This window comes from Gambusia affinis, linkage group LG17 (assembly GCF_019740435.1).
Source record: "Gambusia affinis linkage group LG17, SWU_Gaff_1.0, whole genome shotgun sequence".
NCBI classification, from domain to species: domain Eukaryota; kingdom Metazoa; phylum Chordata; class Actinopteri; order Cyprinodontiformes; family Poeciliidae; genus Gambusia; species Gambusia affinis.
In genome coordinates this window covers 18,592,701-18,615,675 of record NC_057884.1, presented here as the reverse complement: position 1 = coordinate 18,615,675, position 22,975 = coordinate 18,592,701, and the positions used below count along the sequence as shown (strand labels likewise).

At 35.9% G+C, this 22,975-nt stretch overlaps 1 protein-coding gene across 9 annotated transcripts in view; it reads right to left on the bottom strand.

Annotated features, from left to right (window-relative positions):
* The window catches only part of cntfr (ciliary neurotrophic factor receptor), a 358,007-nt gene that overhangs the window by 28,098 nt on the left and 306,934 nt on the right, over positions 1-22,975 (bottom strand). For all 9 annotated transcript variants that reach the window (XM_044096391.1, XM_044096393.1, XM_044096394.1 and 6 more), the window contains 3 exons: positions 13,565-13,682; positions 11,492-11,658; positions 5,044-5,207 (listed from right to left, as the gene is read on the bottom strand). In XM_044096391.1, coding sequence (XP_043952326.1) covers positions 5,044-5,207; positions 11,492-11,658; positions 13,565-13,682 — 449 coding nt within the window. The remainder of the gene's footprint in view (positions 1-5,043; positions 5,208-11,491; positions 11,659-13,564; positions 13,683-22,975) is intronic.

Here is a 22,975-nt window from a genome sequence, read left to right as displayed (position 1 = left end):
AGCTGCTCATGTGCTTTCCTTGATCTTCAAACATTTACTAACCGACAGCTTTTAGAAATTCACTTTCAAAGCCCACACTACAGCTTCCCCTTTCTTGATGTCTCTTGGATTGTCTGGCACCCACAATGCTCCTTACATCTGATCACACTGATCTCCATATGCCCTTTTCTCTTTTTGCTTTGTAGTTCTCTTACCAACCCTCCATTTGGCCGTCAACTTCAAGTACGGTATTATGATCTATGGCCCGTGTGTCTTTTCTTGCAACATGTATTTTCAAAAGAGGATTCTGAAGTATATAATATGTCAGTCACCTTTGTCCTTCACTAAAGTTAATATCCTGTATCATTTCTGTGTCCTGATCATTTCAGTTTTGGGTATCTACCAAAGTCTGCTATCTATTAACGCCTCTTCTGCTTCTCTGATGTGCTTCATTCATCTCTACTTCAAAACTTTTCCTCATTTTCCTGTATCCATCTGAATCTCCATCACTCTTGAGTATCTGGGGCCGTCATCTCTTCATTCCTCAAGACGATGGATGGTTTCCTCTAAAGATGACTCTGATCACAGCACAGCTTTCATTTCAGACTCCACTCACATTTCATAATGTTCCATGTGAAAGCCATACACAAGCATCCCTGTTGTCTAACCACATCAAAGTCAAATTCCTGAGCAACAGTAACCACTTCAATTAACCTTTGAGGCTATAGTGATTGACGTAATGGTACAAGGCCAATGAGCAGTGCGTCTTATTTTAGAAGCTTCATTAAACACTTTTAAATGAATTATGTCACAGCTCAATAACTTTTAACAATAATGTTTAGTGCAACAGTGTGTATCCAAAGACAAATATTGAACACATCCACTCTAAAAGCAGTAATCAGTCATTTGCTGCAATAATGAGGATAAAATGCTTACAAAAATAGTGTGGCTTTGTCAGTATGATTGAACCAACATTTTAAAACAGCCAAACCCACACATACGGTTACCAGATCTCTAGAATATTTTATAAATGACACATTAACATAATGAAAGCATGTTTGTTGTATTCAGCCTGCGAAGTATTATAAGGCAATTTCTAAACTTTTTAAACTATCATTCCATTGTGAATGATAGTTGTGTACAACGGTTTCATTGTACACATGAGGGAATAATCTCATGTGTACAATGTTCAAGACAGTCCAGTGTCCCTCAAAGTATACAAATTCAAAACAAATTAGCCCCAATGTCAGATCAAACAAAGCTGGAAGTAATTCCAAAAAGCTCAAGAGGTACATCTCAAACTCTAATATCGGGGTTCAAAATAATATGGTCAGATAGAAGATCATTCTTCTCTATAAAAAAAAAAAACAAACCAAAATGCTATCCCAATTTAAGTTTGAAATCATGTATTTGAATGAAACAAAAGACATCTGGAACAGTGTCCTTTTGACAGGCAAGGCCAATGGAAAGATGTTTGAGTAACAAAGTATAGCACCAAACTCCAGTCCTGTCAAACTCCAGTCCAGGAGAGCCGCTGTCCTGCAGTTTTTAGATGTGCCACAGGTACAAAATACTGGAATGAAATGGCCTAATTACCTCCTTCTTGTGTAGCCAAGTTCTCCAGAGCCTTGCTAATGACCTAATTATTCTATTCAGGTGTGGTGCAGCAAAGTCACATCTAAACGTTTCAGGGCTATATTCTAGTCTCAAATATTCAATGGAGTCATAAATACAATAAGAACTCTAATACAAAATGGTGGAAAAGAAAATTACCTGGTGGAAAGGGCCATTCAAAGTCTAAAGTTGAATATGACTTAAGTGATTTTCTAGAATCTGAAGATAGGTGTGCGGAAACAAGTACCCAGTTTACCTCAAAATGATGTCCTCAAGTGATTGCCGCTAATAATGTTTCCATTGAAAGATAATGTTTTTTTTTTTTTACTCAACTAAATATCTTTTAAAATAACAACAATCAGCTACAACATTGTTTTTGAGATGACAGCTGTAACTCTCTGTGCTTTGGCACAAAAATAAATGCCTCTCTGGTTAGGTGTTAAAATATGCAGAATTACCTTCAGGAAACCACACTCACCACAGCTGAAATCAAGAACCTCAACCACAAAGATATTCATCAAAGCATACCACAGAGAAACAGGGGAGTTTGAATGTTGTCAAACCTATTTATGCAATTTCAAAATTACGTGTCGTTGCCCAATCCAAATATTGACTTAAGGTTTCCTACCTTTGTTTGGTTTATATATAGATTAATTAGCAGCACAGAAAGAAAGAAAACTTGCACTGTTTGTCTTTTAATTTTCACTTTTCTTTCTGAAAAGAATAGAGTGAATAACTGCATGGAGCCCATTTTAGCTGCAATTCAGAGTTTCTAGTGACAGTGATGAAAAAAATAAAATGAATATAGCTGTATAAAGAAAACCAAAAGTCACATATAAAAAACAATCTTAAGCTTGATCAATTTCTTTAGAAACTAAATCAATTGTTGTCCCTGAGGTGAAAACCTTTTCTGGTTCATGGCTGCAGCATCACCTCAAAGAAAACATATTTCAAATACATTTACTTCTATTGTTGATCTTTGATAGGAGGGACAACAATGCTAAGTGAGGCCATCTATTTCATGAACTTCAAATTTGAAACTGAAACAAATCAACTGCAGTGACAAGCAACCTCTAAATAATAAAATAAAATGACAACAGCAGCAATACTGAAAGAGACGCAAATTAAAGGTGTTAAAGGACATGTGTATGGATTACTAGGATGTATAAATGGTCTACAATTCCTGCATATATGATTTCATTTGAGTTTGTAACCTTAGATCTTGGAACTACACCTTAGAAAACCATTGACATGCACCATAATAACACTACAAGGTTCGACCTTGGTGGAAAGAGCTTTCATCCCTGGAATTCTATAGTGGACACATATGTTTTTGCTATAAGGAGCCCTTAGGGAAGTGAGCCCACAAAAAATTACTCAAATAGAGTAACATACACCAAAGCAGCTGAGAAATGATCCCTGTGTTTCCAGGAATCAAACCAACAGCCACAATTGAAGTCATTTTACTAAAATTTTTCTCAGAGGCATTTCTTTGGAAAATTGTTTTCTTTAAAAAAAAAAAGTCTTGGTTTAATTAACTTTGAGCATGATTTCTGAACATACAGTTGTGGTCAAAAGTGTACATACACTTGTAAAAAATCATAATGTTATGGCTGTCTTGAGTCTTCAATAAGTTCTACAACTCTTATTTTTCTGTGATAGAGTGATCGGAACACATACATGTTTGTCACAAAAAACAGTCATAAAGTTTGGTTCTTTCATAAATTTATTATGGGTCTGCTGAAAATGTCACCAAATCTGCTGGGTCAAAAATATACATACAGCAACATTAGTATTTGGTTACATGTCCCTTGGCCATTTTCACGGCAACTAGGCGCTTTTGGTAGCCATCCACAAGGTCCTGGCAAGCTTCAGGTCGAATGTTTGACCACTCTTCTTGACAGAATTGGTGCAGTTCAGCTAAATGTGATGGTTTTCTTGCATGAACCTGTTTCTTTAGCACTGTCCACATGTTCTCAATGGGGTTTAAGTCAGGACTATGGGAAGGCCATTCTAAAACCTTAATTCTAGCCTGGTTTAGCCATTCCTTTACCACTTTTGATGTGTGTTTTGGGTCATTGTCTTGTTGGAACACCCAACTGCGCCCAAGACCCAACCTTCGGGCTGATGGTTTTAAGTTTTCCTGCAGAATTTGGAGGTAATCCTCCTTCTTCATTATCCCATTTACTTTCTGCAAAGAACCAGTTCCACTGGCAGCAAAACATCCCCAGAGCATAATACTACCACCACCATGCTTGACAGTAGGCATGGTGTTCCTGGGATTAAAGGCCTCACCTTTTCTCCTCCAAACATATTGCTGGGTGTTGTGGCCAAACAGCTCAATTTTTGTTTCGTCTGACCAGAGAACTTTCCTCCAGAAGGTTTTATCTTTGTCCATGTGATCAGCAGCAAACTTCAGCCGAGTCTTAAGGTGCCTTTTCTGGAGCAAGGGCTTCTTTCTTGCGGCAGCCTCTCAGTCCATGGCGATGTAAAACACGCTTGACTGTGGAGACTGACACCTGTGTTCCATCAGCTTCCAAATCCTTGCAGACCTGCTTCTTGGTGATTCTTGGTTGACTCTTGACCATCCTGACCAATCTCCTCTCGGCAGCATGTGATAGCTTGCGTTTTCTTCCTGATCGTGGCAGTGACACAACTGTTCCATGCACTTTATACTTGCGTATAATTGTCTGCACAGTTGCTCTTGGGACCTGTAGCTGCTTTGAAATGGCTCCAAGTGACTTCCTTGACTTGTTCAAGTCAATAATTCGCTTTTTCAGATCCACACTGAGTTCCTTTGACTTTCCCATTGTAGCTTTTGTAGCTGAGTCTAATCACTGGGTCAAATGAGCCCTATTTAAATGGGCTCATGAGAAGTCAACAGCTGTAGTCAATCAGAATCACTTAGAAGAAGTGAAGAGGCCATGACATGAAGCTAATTTGATTGACACAACTCGCTACATCACCAAAATTGACATATTTTGTTGCTGTATGTATATTTTTGACCCAGCAGATTTGGTGACATTTTCAGCAGACCCATAATAAATTTATGAAAGAACCAAACTTTATGACTGTTTTTTGTGACAAACATGTATGTGTTCCGATCACTCTATCACAGAAAAATAAGAGTTGTAGAACTTATTGGAAACTCAAGACAGCCATAACATTATGATTTTTTACAAGTGTATGTACACTTTTGACCACAACTGTACATAGAAATATAGAGCTGGTTGCCATGGAAGTCTAAGGATACAATGCTTTTTACTTCCTGTCACATTAAAACCATAAACTTCAATGCAATTTATTTTTATCCTGACTCTTCCCCTAAACCTAACTCTTAGCGACCATAAGAACAATTAACACCTCAGTCCCAAACCTAAATCCTAACTCAAAAACAACGCTGTAACAATGTAATAAAATGTTAAAGCACACACATACAGTAGTACTCACATGCTGCCACTTGTCATGAATGAGTGGTCGATATCGAAGGAAGTACTTAAGAGGAAACGTGTCTATGTCGGGCCATGTGGCGGGGCTGTGCCAGGACACCTCCAGCCTTCGAGGGTTTAAACGGATCGGGGATGCCGTCACGCGCTCTGGGGGGTCCGGTTTTACTGCAAAAGGTGGATAAAACCAGTCAGTTAAAAAGACATAGCAGTCAGTCAGCGATGAAGGTTCCATCTTTCAATGTTTAACAGTATAGTTCTTAAATATCACTGCGTAGCTGATATATAAAATTATTCCCTCACAACGCTGATATATTTTAGACTGACATGAGGTTGGAAACAAAGTAATGAGAAAAAATGTCATTGAAAATCAGAAAGGATGGTTGTGTGTAATAGATGATCCCAAGTTAATGTTTTTAAATAATTTCCAATTTCTTATGCACTGGTTTTAGAAGTTTATTTCTGTTCTATGTTACAAGTATAACAATTTAGACTACTACAAAGGTGTTTATGCTATAGGAACTCAAGTCAGAACGATGAAACTAATTTGAATGTTTGGAAGAAGTGTTGCAAGGTAAATATAAAAAGCCATCAGACCTGATGAGAATGTATGTAAAAAAAAAAATGCTTCTTACTAACTGTTCACTATGAAAGCCCTGAATGAGATTGAGACAATTCAATTTGGAGCGTTTCAGACTATATTGAATGTCCTGGTCGTTGTTATATCACTCTCATTAGGGAGCCCACTGGCCTGCATCTTCAGCTACATGAAACCCTTTGCTCAAGTAAACGCACAACTACACACACATCACAATGGGAAATGATAGCCACAATTATAATCTGAATGTCTGATAAAATACTCATGCATTAAAGCCATTTGTGTGAAATGCATACCACCATGCACACAGAATGGCAAACAAACAAGAAGCACACCAACAAATTCAAAATAGCAGCGGACAGGAAGGCAAAACAGACAAAGTAGATAAATAATTCAAAAAATGTCAACAAAACAGTCTGTTCTAGGCTGCACCCATCAAAAATAGGCATGATGACATGCAGTGTGGATTTGCTGTGTCTCGTGGAATACAGTTGAACAACTTACACAGAGATCTTTTAAATTTGAAATCATTGCATGAATGGCTGGCAGCTAATTAGCACTCAGCATCAGAGAAAAGGGAGATAGTAAACATTATTCAGTAATAATTATTAATTCAGGGAAACAATGATTGGGTGAGTGAGGACAGGAAGCTCAGGGAGGTTTCAAACATTTACTGTAACTATTTGTGAGGATAAAGTTTGTCAAGTGAGAAGAAACATTCTGGTATTGGGGTTTTTAGATTTAGTTTTCTCTGCATAAAACATGCATGTCTGTAAAAAACATGCAAATTAATATGTTTAATTTACATTTTCTCTGTGTCAAATGAAGAAGAGAACATTTGACTGCAGACTGGTTTTATTCTAACATTTTAACTTCCATTCATTTTACAATATGTATAACATTAACTTGAAATTACTTTTTAGTGCAAAACAACATCAATATGGGGTTAAAACTTACTGCACACTGACTTACAGAGTTCAAGTGGTGTGACAGATAACATTCTCAGAACAGTGTTTTGACATATACTTTACTGCTTTGTAGCTAAAATCATCACAAGTAAAACATGGATGAAAACATGAGTGCAGATCTATTTGTGCATATGTAGATTTGGCTTTATAGACTTTACTTTCATTGCTATTATCCTGTCATGCCAGCCCTCTGTCGTTCGTTAATGAGATGCCTTGAAATGTGTGCTGTGATAAAAATCTGAGAGCTATGTGTGACATACATTATCTGAGAATAGAAGAAAGGAAACAAAAGAAAAGCTCTCTTCATTATAGAAAAAGTTTTAATGTTCTGTTGAAGCGGAACAAAGATATTTCTCTAAAAGCTAATTCTTTACGCACTTACTTTTACAAGAGTGAAGCATCTGAGAACAGTATTCCTCCACATTTTATTTTTATTTTTTTTACACCATTATAGCAACTAATAAAAAGGCTTTCAGAAAATCTGGACACTGATGCATCAGATGATGGATTCTCACGCAGTACTTTGACAAACAATAAAGATGAAGCAAATCAGCGTGCTTTGGTTTCCCATGAAATATTTCAAAAATCACTTCATAAAAGGAAATGGAATAGAAAAAAAAAGCATATGTTGCTGACTCTATTGAAACTAGTCCTGTGAAAATGTAGCACACCTAATCACACCCAGACAAATCCAGCCAAGCTGTTTTCTAGTGTCAAAACCGTCCTACATGCAGTGCGCACCAAATTAAATTGAGTAAATGATAGCATAGAAACTATTAAAATTGATTAAAGCATAGCCGTCTAGTTTAAGGAACAAAAGAAAGTTTCTCAAACAGTAATTATTCTGACTTACAGCAAATTAGACAGATTTATCTTTTCCAAATGTACAGTTCCAGTGGGAGGTTTACATAGTCTCAGAAAAGACATTTAAAATTTAGTTGTATTATTTTCACTTTTTAACAAAAAATTCAGACGTTTTCATGTAATGCAGGTATTTGCTAATGTCAAAGATACAAGCGAATGCTCAAATGATTACAAACACTTTGATTGAGAAGTTGCAACCCTGATCAAATTCATGCAAGATTCCATCATTATTTTGACCTGAAGTTTTACTGACACAACTCTTAGGAATTCTTTGTCTTTTTTTTTGGTATGTACATGACTTTTAAGTATTGTCCACAGTATTTTCAAAACCAGGAGGCCAGAATGTTGGGAAGGCCATTTCTGAAATTGAAAGTTAATCTGCTTTACATATTTATGTATCGTCAGAACCAGTAAAAATTATCATCCTATTGGGAATATCCAGTTGTGCACAAAGTTCAATCACCTACCTCTTTAAGGTAAAGTTAAAACACTGGTAAATAGTATTTCATTTTTAGTATTCTATCCTGCATTTAGTCAGCCCCATACTTGTTTGACCAGTGCTCTTAAAATGCTCCCCTTGAATCCTTCACACCAGCTTCCCCTAAGTGTAATTTTGAGCAATTAACTCCAATCCTTTCCACTGCTCATTTTCCCTTTTTGTAAATATTTGTTGAGTATGTTTAAAAGCTGAGTTTGTGCCAGAAAGCCAATTAAAATGAGCTTGACCAATCCTGCCAAATATGATGCATATCCAGCCAGCATTATGCAAGAAGGTTATGAATGGAGGTTGTCTTGTAAACTCTCCTCTGAATAACAGTTGGTTTACAAGAGCATTTGTAGCTTTTACGCCTTTTCATTCATTTACATTAAGGTCACTTTTTGATACATTATATAGAACCTACAGACATAATATTAGCTAACTAGTCTGGGGATTCTTTAAGCATTAAAGGTTGTGACTGAATCAACACCAAGCACATGCATGGACACACACATCTCCTCTCATCTAATTTTATCCAACTCTGGTTGGATGAACAGGGACAGTTGAGGAACATTTTCCTCCCACTCAGAATTGAGAAGTGCACAGGGAAGCATAAAATTGCTTTATTTATTTACGATCTGCCTCGTTGTCCCTGAAAATGAACGCCAGAATTAAAGTTAGAATAGCAAAGAAAGACTCTTGGTAAAGCACGAATGAAGTGCAGATGAAGTAAAGAGCGACAGCATTTTAGTTTAGTGAAAGAGGAAAAGGTCTTTTCAAAAAACACATTTTATATATGTGCAAAATATTTAGCGCAGAAAGTGGAGGGAATAACAAAAGGTTGCTATTGACCTTTAACTTGTTTTTTGTCACCAAACATTTTTATTGTGTTAGGTGAAACAAAAGGAAAACAGTTATTGTAGAAAGTAAATTAATTTAAAAATGGCAGTCTTTTGAGTCTTACTAAAAATAGTGGATTTTATGGTTTTAGACTAAAACCAATTATACAAGAATGATTTTTGGCAAGTTTGCAAAACTTCACAAGACTTCTGCATAACACAAGTCGTTTATTCATTTAGCAAAAAGATGCAGTTCAAAGTCTTCGAGTGACAAACCTTTTTAGTCATTAACTGCATGGAGCTTTTTTTTTTAGCTGCAATTGGGATTTTCTAGTGACTGTTGGCCAATCATGCTCGCTGGTTGGAAGGAATTCCAGTTCACACTTCTGCACAAATAAGCTCTAATCCTCAGATGCTGTTGGCTCTGTGGTTGTCAACTGATTATTTTATTCCCTTTCCGTTGGGGTGTCCTGATATTTATCTCTGTCTAATTCACTGGTAGAATTTCATTTATTACTTTAATAATGCTGAGTACCTGTCTTGGCTGGGACAGTTACCTATTTTTTAGCAATCACTTTCACAGGTTGTGTCAGATGCTAGTGCAAGAATGCACACATTTGTTAAATTTTTGTATGATTATCAAGATTAATGTGTTTTAATATATATCTGTATAACTCTATTGTGTATCCTGTTTGCTTTTTCTGTGATCTTCGATTTACTGGTTTCAGTAAATAAAGTTACACCCTCACCTTTCTATCCATTTGCAGTTGTACTGTATATATTGTGCATAGAAGACATAACTTTCAGTCTAAGATGGTCTGAAAAGTATTTAGTATGGAAAAAGAAGGACACGGGCAAATTCACTGCCATAAATCAAAAGTTAACATTTGCAATTTGAAAGCAGGATTTCATCTCTCTGCTTTCAAAACTTGTAATGCTGCAAAGCAAAACTTCTGCTCCCTTTCTAATATTTGCTATTCTTTTTTTTTTTAGGGAAACCAGGTTTTTACAACTTTTTCATTTCTGTTTTCATCCGACATCTTTTTTCTTCTAATTGTTCAACATACATTCAACTTATTTTTACATCCCCAAAACAAAAAGTGTAAACTTTTTTTCTTAATAATACAATGAATGCAACTGCACTGCATTTTATGTTTTAAAGAGATGAATGATAACCTGCTGATGTTTTAAGATCACATTTAACCAGAAAAAAAAAAACACACAAACATTCATTTCAAAAGGCTTGAGAAAAACAAAAAAAGAAAAGCACCACCTTGTTTTCCTTCTCATTGTAATGTACATGATTTGGCTCTTGATGAAAGACAGAGAGCAAACAAAAGAGGAAGATCAGGGGCGGAGGGGAGTAGAAAATGAATGTGACGTTCCAAAAAGTGCATACAACAGGGAAAGTGAAAGCAGATGGAATGAAAAGGAGTGGTGGGGTATTTTGATATCTCCAAAAGGGATGTTTCCTTAGCCAAGGCGCTAATCCGGATACCATTAGCATTTTCATGAGTCCCGGGTCTGGGGGTTGGCAGAGCATGTCACTCCTTCATTCGGTTAGTTGTATACACACCCACCCACACAGAAAAAACTCAAACTTTATCTTTTAAAATACCAAATGTTTTAAACCAACACACGTTACACAATCTTAGGGCCCTGTTGCTGCCTTTGTGTGTGTTCATGTGTCATGCAAGACGGTGCCACGCTGGCAGTGCAACAGGGGGAGGACTGCTCATAGCATTTATCATTATCTATCACAGTTTCCTCCTAGTCCTCCCTTAAAACGAATTTCTCCCCTTCACTGCTTTTCCCTTTAAAGTTGCTGATGAATTCTATTACTCCGGTTATTTTGTTATGTTCAGGACAAATTCCTCCCCATCAAATCTGCACTTCTCTAAAGAAGATGTGAAAAATAATTCAATGTAAGAACTGACGCTTAGGTTTATAAAATATGCTGGCATAGTAACAGAATATTGATTTGCGATTAATTTAAATTAAATCAATTTAAGAGAGCACACACGGCTGAAACTGTGATGCTTTATTATCTGGTGTTGTCAGTAATCACATGGGAGAACATCAGGTGATTGGCTCCTCAGACGGAATAAAAAAAAAAAAAATCCAGCATTCTCCTGAAGTTGTTTGGCATTTATTTGCAGAGTGCATTTTCAATTCCCTTTGCCTCTCTAGCACCAACAATTGCTGTATGTGCAACAAAACTCCAAAGGGAACTGGAAGTGTCAGAAAATCAGTTATGTGTGGTCAAACGACTGCATTATTATGTTTTGAGTGTTGGCATCCTCAAAGGGTCGCTTCGACACACTTTATTTTTCTTTTATTCATTTGCCAGAAACCTGTCAGCAATAGAACAAAGATGCTGGGTCTGTCCCTGAACTAAGCTGTTGTAGAACTTCAATAAAACAAAAAAAAAAATCTACTGCAGACTGGGGGAGTGATTTAAAAATGTCAGTTTCCTCTAAACCCCTTAAGCGCAGAACCCAAATTAAAGCAATTAATTTTCAACAAAACTTCATCAAAAAATATAAGTGACACCCAAAGCCCTGGAGTGCTAAAATAGTGTGATTAATTTCCTGCCAAGCTTGTGCTTTAGTCACCTTTAGACACAACTGGTTTAGAAGCAGAGGAAAACTCTAGCTGCATGGAACGCACACTAAATGTGAAACAGGAGAAAACATCCATCTTACCTATAGCGGACTCCTCAAAGGATAGGGTAGAGGAGGCTTTCCCTAAGGCGTTTACCGCTGTCACATTAACTTTGTATGGACTGCTGGAGAAGACCTCTGGGAACTGTACATGACAGCGATTCTTGTGGACTGGATCTTTCTGCACATAGAGTGAGTGCTGGTTGTGTCTGAGGAGGAAAATTGAATGATAAGGTAAGGGGGAGGTGAATGAGGGAGGTGAAGGTTGCATGTGAAGATAAGTTTTTGACAAAGTTATAATTTAATTTACATGAGACTGTTGATACCATAGTGCTTATTTCTTATTTATGGATATATGCTGAGAAATCAGCAGTTGACCAGAGTTAGTGGAATTTTAATTAGACCAAAACCCTAAATATCAAATATTTTTCCAATTCTTAAACTCTACCAACCTTTGACCACAAAATTATATAGAAATAAATAAATAAAAATAAAAAAAAAACATCATTTTTTGTTGTTAAAATTGCAGAGCCAATCCAAGGTTCCATGAGGCCAAAGGACACACCCACTTACACTTCAATTGCAGTGTGTTCAATTAGTTGTGGGAATAATGCCACACCTGACACTTGCAAGTTGCTAACGTTATGGTGCTACCCATTATTATTACAACAAAGAACTAACAATTAATATTTTCGGTATTCAAACAATAAAGGGACATATTGTCAAATAAATAAAGTACAGTTGGCTCTGACCAGAGGAGAAGAAGGTCTCAGAGGTCCTAATAAACTGCAAACAGTTGCAACTTTTACTATGTGTCATGTGTGTAGGTTAAATATTTGATACTAAACTTCAGTGTCCATACATGTTTTTCACATTATTCATTGTTATCTTGATTCTGAATCATGTTTGGGCCCATTTACTCTTACAATTTATGAACCAAATAAAAAGAAAATAACATAGTTGTTGGAGTCATTTAACCACATTTCCTTAAAGCATAATAGATCTGATGCTCGGTCGATGTGAAATGTCCTTCAGAACATAGAAATGTCATTATGGCATGACTAGAACTGCAAATGTATGAAATAAAAAAAAGGACTGAATTGCCAATGGGTCACTGTAACCCCATTATTCTAACTATGCAGTAAAATAAGATGCTACATAATCATTTAGATTCTAGAGAACCACTGATTTATAGCGACTGCTCGACTTCACACACAATGTGATGTCACTTCTGGGTCTCATTTAAAAAGCCAGGTAGAATGGAAAATAAACATGAATGCTGTCAATTATAGTTTCTGAAGAAAAATCTAAATCAGCTAAAATGAACATTGTCAGCTCAAAGCCATATGACAAAGCAGGACAAGAAATGTGCCACAGATCTCAATCCTTTGCCTTTGCTTTGTACTTTTTTCTCTTAATGAACGTTCTTATTTACTGCTCTGCATATGCATCTTCACTTTGACATTTGCCTGCAGGCTGAAGCCTGTTAAACCTCCCACACATTTGAAGTAAGCAGATCTACATTCCTTCAAGATCACTGAGTCAACAGTGAATCATAATGGAACACTTCATTTACTGCAGATAAAAGCCAGATGCCAGCGCCTAGCATCAGAGTTACGAGTGACAGTTAAAGTCCTGCTTTGGATTACAAACAGACAGCTTGGGAGAACGCAGAGCTGAGAAAGCATCACCTTAGTGGTTGCATGTCACGCTTTTGGATCCAAAACCACATAATTTTACTATCACATTTACTGCTAATGTTTCTTTTGATTTAATAATAATAATAACAATAATAATAATAATAATAATAATAATAATAATAATAATAATAATAATAATAATAATAATAATAATAATAATAATAATAATAATAATAATAATAATAATAGTATTGTTAACCAGTCTTTCTTGTCCTAGTTAAATGTTTAGCAGAATAATGTTGTGGTATTCATGACACAAGAATCCAGTTGGTGCTCTAGAATCTGACATCCTATAAACAACATTTTGCTGGATCCTATGTAAAATAACCAGAACAATATACAATTTCCGATATATTTTTGATATTCTATATATTACATATTTGTAAAAAAGTGAATGAAAATTAATTAGACTTACTGAACATCCACTTCAAAGTTGGAGGGTATGTACGTAGGATGCATCAGGTGCCAGCTGCAGTAGAAACCTTTAGGGTAGGTGTTGGACCGACAGGTGACTTTGGGCTCCTGAGGGGGAACTACACAAAGCAGAAACACAGGAGCACAGGGGAAGGTTAACAGAAAATACATTTTTAAGCAATATGCACAGTTTGAGGCATATGAGGAGGGAAAAAAAAAAACAGCAGAAGAGATCTAATCGAAAATACATTAATCAAATACAAAGCAGCTATGGCTAATTAAACATTACTTTACTGCATAATTAATTCTTTGATTTATTTATTTTTATTGAAAATGCCACAGCATCTTTGTTTGCATTAAGCTGTGTCTTTGGTATGTTATTAGAGACGCTTTCACTTTATTTAACTTCCAGTGCTGGCACATTTTCTTGTACTATGCATTCATTTTTAATATCAAATCAATTAAATTTTTATGAGGATGTTGATGAAAGAAAGAAAAAGCTTAATCATGTGCCTAATTAAAATTTATATGTGCAGTCTCAAATCCTTTTACAGTTTCATATACTTTCTATAAACCTTGAGCTCACACATATAAATTGTTTTGAGAAAGACTGCAACTGTTGTGTCATTATCTATGAGTGCGCAGAAAGTATTCTATTATGTTTTTCTATTTCAGTATTAAAGCAGCTTTATGATTTTGGACTTACATAAAAAAAACTTTCTACATCTTAAATTATTTTGCAATAACTATTTTCTTAAGATGCCGGATGTTTTGTAAAGTGACATAATCAGCTGTGCAGCTGCTGCAGATATCTTTACGTCAATATGTCATATTTAACACTAATTTGACAACAACATACATTTTAAGGGGGGATTTTGAAGAGACAAGGAGAATAACTCAAAGTCAAAAACATAAGGGTTCAGAGGATAATGGAGGATAATCAATCTGATAAATCCATAATTGCCACAATGTTTTGCCTAAATTTGTTTATCAAATATCCCACAACCAATTATCCCTATTTTGTTCATTAGTACTCTAATATATTTACTCAACAAAGGAGCCGAAACTGTGCTTGATCGAGCTATTTGTAGCACTTACTGAAAACAGCCCCTTCCAGCTACATTTGGCCAAACACACACTTAGAACACATACCCACACATAAAAGGTTTGCTTAATTGGCTGCTATGGGGTCATTTGACTGTCGCACACAATCAACTGTGTTTTAGTGGTCACCACAGCAACTAATTAGCCTGTCAATAATAGATAATAATGGATACTAGGGACAGTATCCAATCGCGCCCAATTAATCACAGAGACTAATTGGGGCCATCTCAATCAATTGGCTTTTCATCTGAGAGCTTCAGTCAAAGTCACACTAAAGCGAACTGTCGCACACAAGAATATCACTGCAGACAATTACTGTCGGAGTGTGGCAACACATACACTGCTCCTTCAGGCTCTATAAAGTTAGTGGCAATCAGTCAAACCATCTTATTATCTTTGGAGGAAAGAAAAGCAATGGATGACTGGTTAAGAAATTATTAACAGCAATGAGGTCAAGAAAACCAAAAGAAAAAAAAAGTGCATATGTGTGTTTAGAAGGTGACCATGTTTATTTTGATTTCCTAACACTTAAATGTTATTCTATTGTATCTGTTAATTTTCCCCAGCAAAAGAGTTGCCTAAGTACCCCTAAGGATTTTGAATTATACTTCTCAAGATCAAGATAAAGCAAGCTGAATAAAGGATGAGGGAGAATGTGGTGAACACAATGTGACACCAAAATGTTTGCTGCCACTATTAGTGTCAAAGTTTGGGTGATAATGTTGGTTGTGGCAAGTACTGCAGTCCTGCTTAAAAAAATAATGCAATATAAAGAAAACATATATATGAAATAAAACAAAGATAAACAGAAATATTTCCAAGCTAGCATCAGCACTGCAGCTATTTTCAAAACAAAGTTGGATCAAATAGCAATTTAATACTTCTATGAAATATTCTGTTATTTGTATGGAGCTAATTCACAACAAATGTCATCTCAAGACACTTTACAAAACAACAAAAAATAATATTTCAATTTATTCACACATCCTATTTACCAAACAGTACAGTATGCTCAATTGATTATTCAAAGTAGTTTAACAAAGTTTCTATCTATGCAAATCTAACAAACTACATCATGTTTCTCTAAACAGAAAGACCACAGAAATGTTCCATGTTTAAGGATCTTTCACAGCGAAAATCAACAGTCGGAAATTATAGTATCTAAACCTTGCATTATTATCAGGCATTATTTGCTATTATGTTTCCAAATGAGTCATGGCAACATAGTCATTTTCTACAAGAGCTTCTTAAAAGACCAAGTCTGTAAAAAGCCAGTAGAGAAAAGTTGGCAGAAGTAGTGACCCAGTGAGTGAAGGAATGCTCCCCCTGGATAAGTTAGGCTGTGTTGAGCCTACCTGTTTTTTCAAACACTACTCAATACCTGATTGGGTACATTGTTTTAATAGTTGAGCACAAATAAAGATGACTTGTCAGAGCTCAAAAGGCAAAGGTGGAAAAAAACAGGGCATTTCAGTTATTTTATGTAACATCATGGTTTTTAGTGCCAGATAAGCTGGTCTGAGTATGTCAGAAACTGCAGATCTAAATCTATTTTCACTCACAACCCTTAGATATACACAGAATGGCCTGGAAACATATGCAGCAGGTTTCTTTTGGATAAAAATGCCTTTTTTGATCTCAATGGTCAGAATAAACATGATGTTGAAAGATAGCAGTAATCCATATAATTACAATAATTACATTCTGTACAACCAAGAACGCCAACTCGAATGCTAAGAATAAAAAAGTTAAGAACCTAGATGACACTACTATTGCCCAACAAACTGGACAATAGTAGATTAGGAAAAACATTGTCTGGTCAGGCAAATTATGTTTTCAGCTTTGAGATCCAGATGACATCTTCAATGTTTGGTGCTAGAAATATGAACAAATTGGCCATCTGGCTTTGTTTCAGCAGTTATGCTGTTGGAGGTTATGGATATTGGGCACACCAGTCATTTAACTGGTTATTACCAGGGTACCTAATAAAGTGGCAATGTGTGTAATGAAAAAAGTTAGTATTCTTTAACTTCTTGTGCTATTTTCCAACATACAAGGGTGGTAAATTAAGCTGCCAAACCAGTGCAAGAAAAGTAGAACAAGGGAATTTTAAAAAGAGGGAAAAAAAGAGGAATATTGAGAGCTGAAACATGAGAGCAAAATAAAAGTTGGGGGAAAAAAAACAGACACAAAGTAAAGCATATCTGAAAAGATGAAAGGGAAAGGGAACAGAGCCAAAAAAACATTTTCTCCAAACAAGACAAATGTACTTTTATTTTTTATTTTTTTTTATTAAGACAAAAACAAATGCATGGATAAGCACAAAAAACCTACCACGCAAATGCTTCATTTACTTCAAAATATCAAAAGCTGTCCGCATACACAGGGAAAACAGATATTAAACAGAGAGCTGGAAACAAGTGACAACACACCAGTTGAAAAAAAAAAAAACAAGAGAACAAAGACAACATGAATATTAAAGCCCATGAAACAATAATTCAAATTAAAATTACATAGTGCAGGTTTCGACCTCTTTTGTGAACCGCGCTGACATATTACCTGAATCAATGGAACACAGGACACCGCTCATGAATAAATGTTATTTGAATTAGCCTACTTTTATCATCTGGTTTGAATTGCGGTATCAAATGGGATTGTGAAGATGTTTTTTGTTAGCCTCATGAAACCTACACCTGCACGTGTGCACAAGCGCACATGCACAAGAGGCTGTTCGGGTTACTTTTAAGTGGTAATAGGTTACAGATTGTGGCTCATAAATGATAATAAGGCTTAAAAAGATGGGGGAAGGTAGAATGGGAACACATGCATGCAAATCTGTTCACATCTTTTTTTAAAATTGGTAGCTATGTGAATTTTTTTTATTAATAAGTGTAATATCAAATAGCACTGTAACGTGAACACCTGAAGTTCTGTTGCAGTTTTGCTTTAGTTTGAATATTGTCCATTTATTTTGAAAATTGTCACAAAGGGAGGATATTAAATCTAGCAAAGATGAGGCTGAAGGATTTTATTAACTGCACTTTACGGGATTGTTGCCTTTCCAATTTTCCTATTCCTGAGGCTCAAATTAGGGGAGGTTTTAGAAATGGGAGACTCAAACCATATGATATTAACAATGTGCCCCTAATAAACTTCTCATAATTTCTTTATTTGTAGCTTCTAAGTAACCAGACTTTCTTGTAATCTTTGGCAAGTGCCCTGACCAATAGTTTCCCTGGCTATCTAAAAGTAGTTTAACATCACTGTGTTGACACAACGTTGTTTTTCTTTCTTTGAGTCTTGAGACTTTTCTTGTGGCAATGATTCATAGGTCATAGCTGGGGAAATAAAAAATAAACACTTTCAGAAGTTCATAGAGAATCTTTCCAAGGAAAATACAGAGGAAGAAATGTATTAATAAATGTTTTTTTCCACTGAAAGTGGAGATATAATTGTCTCTCTAAATATGTTGTCTCTCCAGTGTGTGCATAAGAATTCATACCCTTTGAAACTGTTTAGCTGTATTTCACTCCAATTTTTCACAAAGTTGTTCATATATTTAAAGTAAAAGGAAAGTGAAACATGAATTTTCTTTTTCTTTTTTGCAACTAAAATTCAAAAATGAATTTACATGTATCCAAAAAAGAAGGTGTTCAGTACATAAATTCCACTAAATACATTGCAGTTTAAGTTTAGGACTTGACAAAATGGCAAAAAGATCACAGAATATCTTTGCAAGGCATGTCTATTTTGTTTTAAATAAGAGAAGGGCTTTTAGCTAAATCCTCTCCTCCCTAAATGAGCATACATTTTAAATAAGCAGACATGCTGAACACATAATAAGAACAAGGAGCAACATTTACTGAAGCTGGAGAATAACACAGACGTTCTTCGTATACACGGATTACATTCCATGATCAAAGTCAGGCTGTAATTAACCTCAGAGGAATGTATTTTTTCTCCCCCCTTTACATAATAACATCAGCCAACAGCTTCTTATCATTCTCTCTCTCTTTCAAAACTTTCTCCTCTTCTCTGCCATTAATCCAAACCTGTGACACAAAAATCCTGAATCTTGGTGTAAAGGAATTATATATTTCTTTGGCACAGAGTGGTATATACAAACATACAAACTTACAAGTCAAGAAATGTGATGAAAGACAATGACATCCAGTAACCTGGTTGCTAGGATGCAGACAGTGTAGTAATTGCTATTTAGTTGTGTTGGTAGCCTCCCTGTTGCTTTGTTTCTTGAGAGTGTATGTTTGCGTGTGTGCGTGTGTGTGCATATTAATTTATCTCCAGCATTAAGAGAGTGTTTGTTAGCGGTGAATTCTCTTGACATTGTATGAAAGACAAATGCATTCTTCTTCTTCATTGAAACTTCTCTTAATTGATCAACTTTGTAATGAAAATAAGATTTATCGCATCAACAAAAGCGGAACATTACTACTTTCCCAAACCTATCATGGATAATACTTCTCACTTATGTTTTCCTTGACTGAATTTTTACATGTGGAATCAATTTAACATTGACTAACACGGTTAAGCGTGCAATAAACAAGCCGTGGATGTTTCCAACAACTAACGTATTCACCCATTAGTCCATTTATCTATTGTGTGCATCCTTTAATGTTTGATTTGAAGCTTTGTTCTTCTTAAAGATTACTGGATCCTCTTGAGCCTGTACTTCGTAACTCATTCAGGCACACAGCTCCACTCTCTGCATGGCTTTGCCTGCCAACACCAGGCATTCTGCATTTTAGATCAGCTTAGCTGTGTGTGTCATGGGAGGAAGAGGAATGTAAATAAATTTGTAAGACAAAGTCATAAAGACACTGTGGTGCCTTGTGGTCCAGACCAGCTGCCATGGTTAAAGGTAATGTAATTGTAGTTTTATATTTTTTTTATCTGGCACCCCAAAGCTATACAGATCTACTGTGAGATCATCTATCTTATTTAAACTCTGCAAGTCATTACTGTGTAAGTGCAACATGAAGACCAATGTCTCAAATTGAAATCAGATCAGATTCTACTTTTAAAAGTACTTTTCCAGTTGTGATGAATTTTAAAAGCATCTGGACAATGTCCTCACACACAAGGACAGCTTGCAAAGCACTTTTAAAAAAAAAAGTTTTTGCACTGCTCATCCACATAAAAACGTTTCTTCAATGAAAAAAGTAAATTTTTCCTAGATCTATTGTTTATTATAACTTCATGTCTACAAAGCACTATTAATTAAAAATGTGAAACTTACTTTCTAAATATGGAAGTGTTATCACCTTATTAGCCACGTTTGTGCACACAAGCCAGTAATTTGACATTGGTACCATGTTTTCTTTTGTTTTTACTTTTAATGGATATATTTATATACATTTTGTATATATAGATATATACAAAATGTATAAAGAGTTCAAATGCCGAACTATTTTCAATAATTCTTTCAATGCAGATGAGAAGCGGCTCGACTTCATGCTCCATTCTGATGACCCAGCTCCTCATCTTATCTTAAGTGCAGAGTCTAAGATTCCTAAGGTGGAAGCTCATTTTAGCTGATTTTTATCTCTGATCTTTGCTCTTTTGGTCATGATCCATGTCCTTTGACCATAGGTGAAGGCTGGAATTTAGACAGGCAGGTAAATCAAGAAGCTTCCTGGGTCGGCTACGACTCCTTGAAACATAACGGATTCACCTCTGCCCCAGTCCGTTTGTCTCCATATGAGGCAGAAACTGAGGGACACATTTGATTTAGTATGTTAAAGATGCTTACTTGTCCTGTTAACTTTATGTACTCTGCTGGTTTTTTTTTTTCCTTTCTTATATACTCTTGCCTCAGAACTGGTATTTACCTGTTTCCCCTTCCTGGACAGAGAAATTTACAGACTATAGCTGCCATTAATGTCTTGTACTCTGTTTGCTGGATGAAATCTTGCACAGCAATTGACTATGTCTCCTTTCTTTGTTTATTTATAACATAGAATGCAAGCCTGGTTCAGTGCAAATGAAGATTAGAGAACTTGTTATGTACCTTCTTGAAAGGCTTCCCCATATACCAGTTATGTTCTATAACTTTGAATTTATGGCCAGTGGATATCGCTAAGCATCAGCATATAGGCAAAGAGATAGCCAAAGTGAAAACTCTAAAAATGGGATTTGGCAAAAGCAGCCTAAGTTCTTCATTTTTATTACCTCTTCTTTGTCTCCTTCTTTACTGGTATCTTTTACCCAGCTTTCCATCTAATCTAACAACCACTGTTCTTTAAAATCAGGGAGTGAATGATGGATAATGTGGGGGTGGGATGCAGTGACACGCACACACACACACGCACACACTTCACAAAACAGTGATGTCCTGGCATTCCAAGAATGCCTCTAAGCCAATTGGAAACAGCCGAGTGTGAGATGAATGAATGAAAGGAGGGCAGGATACTTTATGAGAGCATCAGAAGCTGATAAGTGAGAGGTAAGAAGAGACAGATAAAACAAAAGGCTTATGTGAACATGTCAGAGAAGGTCGACTATCTGTTAGCTTTGCTCTGTCTTCAAAGTTCACCCGTTTAATGATTTGGTCCTGTTCCCTTATCTCTAATTATCTGTGCAAACACAGAAGTAATTATCAAACCAAGATCCAAGCAGTAACAGACCTGAATTACCATTTAAAAGCATTTAAAGAAACATGACGGTACAGGGAATGTTGAAAAGTTTGCACTGATCTCTGCTGCCCTGAAGGAAGGTGAACATTAATGCTTAGATTACTCTGTGTCATGCGTCTCCGTCCCTCTTTCATAAAGACACACAGCGTCAATCAACAAACACTGGAACTATAGCTCAAAGCTTGAGACTAACCACACATTACAGAAAATACAAGAACATTTTAAAGCAGCTTCATACTTAATAACAAACTCTCACCCTGAGCATGCTTCACTTGAAATTGTATTGACTTTTCCGCTATTTCCTGCAGCAGGAAAGATATCTGATAAGAAAGGTTAGGAGATGATTGGATAGTTTCCATGACTTCAGAATTGCACAAAAACTCAAAGAAGACTAATTCAAATAAATCAAATAATCTGTCTTGTTAGAAATGACTATGATGACACAAAAGTACTCAGGACACAAGGCGAACAGAAACAATTTAGCAATTGTCACTGAAGAATTAAAATAGCTTACTTTCAATGTTTGCTACTGCCAATTTAAGCTCTATAGTGCTTTCCACCTATTTGCTTTCTATTTTACAAATTGTGTAACTAAAAATCACAAACTAGTTGTATCCTCATGCAGAGTTTGAGCATGAAAAAACCCCCAACAAAAACACTTACTCCAGGCAAAATGTCTATGGAAATCACTCACAGTATGAGTCTTTAAATATTTGCTCAAATGTATATCTGCTGTCTGTGTGCACTTAATTTGCCTTGGACCTCTGCAGAAACTAACCACATTTAATCCAGAGGCTTTTAAATGCCCAGAATTCCTTTCCTGGTGCTTCTTTGTTAGCAATGGTTTATTTTAATTTATCTTGTCAGAGCTGCATAAGCTGCCAGAAAGAAAAGAAAAGTAAGGGAATGGAACAGTGGTTATTCTGGGACGTTTTATCCACCCGTTGTCTATACTTGCTTCTCCTCGGTGCCTATCCATGACCACTGAGCGAGAGGCAGGGTACAGGTCACCCAGGCGACACACGGACACATAGGACAAACAAGGACAATTTGGAGAAACCAATCAATATATTACGTAGTCATGTTTTTGGACTGTGACAGGAAGCCGGAGAACCCAGAAAGAACCCACGGATGAACAGAAAAAACATGCAAAAATGTCAAATGAAGTACAACACAAGCAAGTTCTATAAAGTCAGGCTGAACTCACAGAACGTTTAGGCTGCTTGAAAAGGGAAATACTTTCAGTTCTTCAATTAGTTCATGCTTTTATGTCAGAAAAAGCTGCAAATAATACGTACTGTGGATTACAAAACATGCAAATGTTCTGTAGTGAACGTAACAAGTCTTGTAGTAGATTTGTTTTGGTGAATTAGTTTACATTGAATGAATAAGAGCAAGAATTTGAAAATATTTTTTTCTGTTTATTTTTGCCTCATCTAGCAATTTTTTTTGTCCCGCTGTCTTATATGTTTGGTTCCTTCTAGTGCTGTACATCTGTACTTTTAAGTTGTTCATAGTTGCTGTAGTAAATATTCATCTTTCATTATGCAAAGAAACATAAAAAAATTCTAACTCCGTCGTGGGAAAATATGAGACCACCAGACTCATGTTGAATAAAACACTTAGGGAAAATTGCAGATAAAGAAAATGGATTA